Source organism: Trifolium pratense, linkage group LG1 (assembly GCF_020283565.1).
Source record: "Trifolium pratense cultivar HEN17-A07 linkage group LG1, ARS_RC_1.1, whole genome shotgun sequence".
Taxonomy (NCBI): domain Eukaryota; kingdom Viridiplantae; phylum Streptophyta; class Magnoliopsida; order Fabales; family Fabaceae; genus Trifolium; species Trifolium pratense.
In genome coordinates this window covers 48031817-48037217 of record NC_060059.1, presented here as the reverse complement: position 1 = coordinate 48037217, position 5401 = coordinate 48031817, and the positions used below count along the sequence as shown (strand labels likewise).

Here is a 5401-nt window from a genome sequence, read left to right as displayed (position 1 = left end):
TGAAATCCGTTAAGTTTGTTTGATAAAAAAATCCTACTACAAAATGAAAATGCAGTAGATAAAAGTTTGATAAAAAAAAAAAAGTCTATGTCTTTTAGCATGAGGAAGAAAGGAAGAAGAAGCCGGTTGGAAAAAAAAGTCACAACACAAGAGGAGACATAGTTGTAAATATTTCTTCGAATTTCTATTTTATAACAAAAAAAAAAAAATCACTCTATAAATATATTAAAAAACTTAAATAATATAAGACCAAAAACTTATATAATAAATATAAAATTCCTGTAAATTTAAATCAATCGATAAAAATATCACATTATATTCATAGAGTTCGATTTCAAGTACTCAAATTAGAGACATTGTTTTAGCCTCCATTATTTTCTCTCTAAATGTTATATGTCCAACATGTCTAAGAGTATTATGTCCAACTGTATTACTGACTTTCAAGCTTTAAAAGAGTATAATATTGTGAGTCATCCTAGTCCTGCTCCGAAGATACATGAGGTTATTTGATCTTTTCCTCCGACTGATTGGATAAAAGCAAACACTGATGGTGAAGCGAGAGGTTCTCCGGGGCATGCCTCAGTTGGTGGTATTTTTCGTGACTCAAGTGGAGGAATGAAAGGTTGCTTTAGCTTGTATCTGGGTATTCAATCGTCTCTCTTTGCTGAAGTAATTGCAGATATGCATGCTATTGAAATTGCTCATCAAAATCATTGGCATAATTTTTGGCTGGAATGCCACTCTAAACTAGTGGTGGATGCCTTCAATAATTACCATATAATTCCTTGGAAACTTTAAAATCGTTGGTATAATTGTATCTATTTATGCTCTCTTATGAACTTTAGAATTTCTCATATTTTTAGGGAAGAAAATTGTTGTGCTGATAAGCTTGCAAATTTTAGTTTAACGTCTCGGGAAGATCACTTGTGGGATAATGTTCCTAGTTTTATTGGTGATGACTTTTTTCGCAATAGGAAAGTTTTGCCTTCTTATCGATTCAGTTGATTGTTTTTCTTGGGTTTTGGGATAGTCCCCCAATGTTCAGTTGCTCTGTTTTCAATAAAATTTTGTGTGTGATGCCGCAAATAATTGGTGGTATTTGAGCTGCCAACATAATTGGGATGTCAAATTTTTACCACTAATGTCTTTGCACTACGCTAGCCTTTATATAACAAAAAAAAATTCTACATCGTTAATTTATTCACAATTCTAGTCTTTAGAGTAAATGTAAAAAAAAAAAATTGGTTCACAAAATAAATTTTCTTTATAATAAGACAAGATTGAGTAATAAATAGACAAAAATAGAAAATAAGAAAAAGAAATAAAAATAGCAGTAAAGAAATAGGACAGTTGTGTATTTTCTCTATATAACTAACTCTACCTTACCTGACTTACAACCTTCTCTGTCCCTCCTCCCATCCTCACATTCCAACTTTGCATTTTGTTTTCAATTAACAACACAACACAACTAACTCTTCAACACAACCATTTAAGTACTCTCACAATTTCTCTCAACTCATTTCAATACACTCCTCAAAAACCCTTCCTTCTACTACTACTACTACTCTCTTTTTTTTGTTTTTCTAATTTCTAATGGAAATTCAAACTCATTCAACCTTTGATCTTAACCCAGATCCAAACCCTTCTTCATTCTCATACGACATTCATCCTTCCGATTTCCGGACCTCCAACTACCCTGACCCGACATTACATGATGATGATCCGCCAATATCCACAACTTTTCAGTTTTCTGAACCACACGCGCTTCAAAGCGCGTGGTCTGTTTTCAACGCTGCTCTTCTTGTTCAAAAGGTTTATCGTGGTTACCGTACTCGCCGGAGGTTGGCTGATTCCGCCGTCGTCGCCGAAGAACTATGGTATGTCTAGTCTTGCTCTTGCATGCAACCTCTCTCTCTCTCTCTCTCTCTCTCTCTCTCTCTCTCTCTCTCTCTCTTATTTTATGAATGATTTGATTTTGAAAAAATTGAGTTGAAAATTAGGTGGCAAGCAATAGATTTTGTGCGGTTGAATCACAGCACAATTTCCTTCTTTAATTTACCTGAAACTGCTCAATCTCGCTGGACTCGGGTCAAACTCAACGCTTCCAAGGTTTTTCTCTCTCTAATTCTACTTTTTTTTTTCTTCTATTCTTTAATAATTTTTTATTTATTTATTTTTTGCTGCATGTACCTGCTTTTGTTTTTTTTCTTTTGCTTGATTTTGATTATGATATAATTATGATTAAATTATATATTGTGCGACGCATGTGGTAGATGTTTGAGTCCTTATTCACCCGGCCAGATGTTTATAATCTGACTGGATGTTTGATCTCTGATCCATGCATATGAAAAAAACAATTTTGTACGGGGATAAATATATTATTATTTTTGAGTTGGAATCTAAAGTCAACCAACCATTTTTTTTGTGGCAGGTCGGTAAGGGATTATCCTTAGACGCCAAAGCACAGAAATTGGCTTTTCAGCATTGGATTGAAGCTGTGAGTATGATTGTTATAGTTTTTAATTTTAGAGTTATTTTTATGTATGACCAATTATTGATTTTTTTTATAGTTTTTTTAAGTTTAATTGGTCTTGACATGAAATGTAGATTGATCCACGCCACCGTTATGGACACAACTTGCATTATTACTATGAAGAATGGTGCAAAACTGATTCTGGTCAACCATTCTTTTATTGGTGAGATCAATTTTTTCCCTAATGATTTAATTGGTTGTGATTAATTTGAGTAATAAGACAAATTTTTTTATTGACAATTTGATGTTGATTTTGGATTTTTATTGGTAAGATCAATTTTTTCCTAAAGGTTGAATTGAGTACTGTTCACAATTTTTTTATTGCTTATTTTCTGTTCATATTTTATATACTTTTAATGGATATGCTTGTGCATACAATTTGGAATTTCATGCTGAAATGGATACGCTTGTGCATTTTAACTGTTTTTGGTATTGGTTCTTATACCACTGACTTATAAAGGTTCACCTGAATTTTTCGAATTTCTTTTGAAAAAAAGGATATCATATTCAAATGATGATGGAATCGAGATATAAATTGTTTCTTTTCTCTTGATTATAAAAAGGAATATTATATTCAGAGGATACAATGTTGAATTTTGTAACTGAAGTTTTGTCTATCAATCTACAGGTTGGATTTGGGAAACGGGAAAACTCTTGATCTTGATCGATGTTCTCGGTCAAAGCTTCGAAAACAATGCATAAAGTATCTTGGACCTGTATGTGCATGCATTTGCTGATTTGGTTTAGTACATTTTTTTTTGTTAAATTGAAGTTGACATTGACTATAATGTTGACTTAGCTTATTTGTTCAAAAAAAATGTTGACTTAGCTTATAATGCATTATTTCAGAAGTTATTGTTTGTTCTTGCTTTTCTAATTAGTTGGTATTTTCTTAATAATTTCGTAAATCTCAGCAAGAGAGAGATAACTATGAATATATTGTCTCCGAGGGAAAACTTATCAACAACCAATCTGGAGATTTTCTTCATACAAAGCATGACTCTGAAAATGCCAAGTGGATATTTGTAATGAGCACCTCTAAGAAACTTTATGCTGGCAAGGTAATAACAATTCAAGTTATGACATTGTTTCCAGTCTTCAATTTTCTCATTCAATCTAGTCCTATTATTGATACATTGTAATAATCTCGCAGAAAAAGAAGGGATTATTCCATCATTCATCTTTCTTGGCTGGTGGAGCTACCTTAGCTGCTGGACGGCTCGAAGCTGAAGATGGGATTCTGAAGGTATAATAACTTAATACGGTTGCGTCGTTGATGTTTTGTATTTTTAGGGGTTTATATGTTGTATAACATTGATAGACATATTTTTGGATTCCAATTTATGTGCAATGAAGAAAGTGTTTGATTGGTGCCTTTGACTTTTCAGTCCATCTCTGCATATAGTGGACACTATCGACCAACAGACGAGACACTCGAGACCTTCTTAACATATCTCAAGGAAAATGGTGTTCATCTTGATGAAGTAGAGGTAATTGATTACCTTAAGAACATATTTATGACTTGACTATAGTGTTATCATAGTTTTTGTCAAAAGGTTGTTAGAAACATTTTAGGCCAATAAATGTTTCTTCAAGAAAATAATATTAATCAATGATTTCACATTGGCCAAACTTTTGATAACTAATTTGGAAACATGGTACTATAGTCCAGCGTGCTAGGTCCTATCTTAGATGCTCTGTCGGTTTTTGCTTTATATATCTGCGGTTTTATCTGAGAAACCTCGTACATGTTTTACTGAATATCGAATAACATTTTTTATTTATTTATTTAGATACGCAAGCCAAATGATGACATTGATAATTATGAGGAGGGTAAACTTGGCGAGAGATCCTTAACATCTGAAATTTCTATCACCTCTAGCATACCTGAGGAAACTGAGAATACTCCATCTGAAGATAAGGAAGACAATAAGGAAGATGCTCCACTATCCGAATTGGCTGTTGGTAGTTACAAAAGAACACTATCAGGTGGTCTTCAGAGTCCAAGAGCGACTGATGTGCCCAAGAATTCTATATTGCAAAGGATCAATTCAAAGAAGGGTTCAAAATCCTACCAATTAGGACATAGACTTTCACGTAAATGGTCAACTGGAGCAGGACCGAGAATTGGGTGTGTTAACGATTACCCTGTGGAGCTTAGACTACAAGCCTTGGAAATGCTTCACCTTTCTCCAAAACTTCCACCCTCTCCTTTGTCTTACATGTTAATCAGCGGTCTTGTTTCGCCTTCAGCTCCTCCAACTCCTCCAACGCCCAATACGGTGCGAATTTTCAATGATGAGAGTTTGGTTAATTGAACTGAACTACTACTGATCTTAGGATTATGCTTCCATCTCAGTTTAGTGATGCTTAAATATATCTCAGTTTAGTGATGCTCTAAATTTTCCTTCTCAAATGCTGAGGACTTGGTATTGTGTAATAAAAATAAAATCAAAACTAATTTCTTTTTACCATCCCACTTGATGTTTGTTTGTTTCCACTAAAGTGGAAGATAATTGAATATGTTTAACGTGGGATCCGGCTCCACTAAAGTGACTAATTCATTTTAGAGTGTAAAACGAGTAATTTCAACCATTGATTAACAAATAGGTTTGTTATAAAGTGATATGTTTGTTTGTTCTCAAATTGAATTGATTTTACTTTCAGAATTATTTTAATTTAAAGTAAAAACTTGAAACTTTATTTTAAAAATTGATTTTTAGTCCTAAAATTATCATTTAGTTCACCATCTAAATATGAATAACTTTATATTTAATAAATTTTAATCCAAAATAATACTATAAAATTGATTAATCTCAAACTTAATTTTCAACCTGACCTGAGCACCAAACACACTCATAACCACTG

The 5401-nt window shown here is 33.0% G+C and overlaps 1 protein-coding gene across 1 annotated transcript; it reads left to right on the top strand.

Moving 5' to 3' along the window:
• Window positions 1-1348: 1348 nt before the first annotated feature.
• On the top strand, window positions 1349-5007 carry LOC123923110 (IQ domain-containing protein IQM3-like). Its single transcript, XM_045975761.1, has 9 exons — window positions 1349-1877; window positions 2001-2109; window positions 2432-2497; window positions 2608-2696; window positions 3162-3249; window positions 3448-3594; window positions 3687-3779; window positions 3922-4023; window positions 4327-5007. Exons 1-9 carry the CDS (start codon window positions 1594-1596, stop codon window positions 4849-4851), a joined length of 1503 nt encoding a protein of 500 aa, XP_045831717.1. The 5' UTR covers window positions 1349-1593; the 3' UTR covers window positions 4852-5007.
• Window positions 5008-5401: the final 394 nt, after the last annotated feature.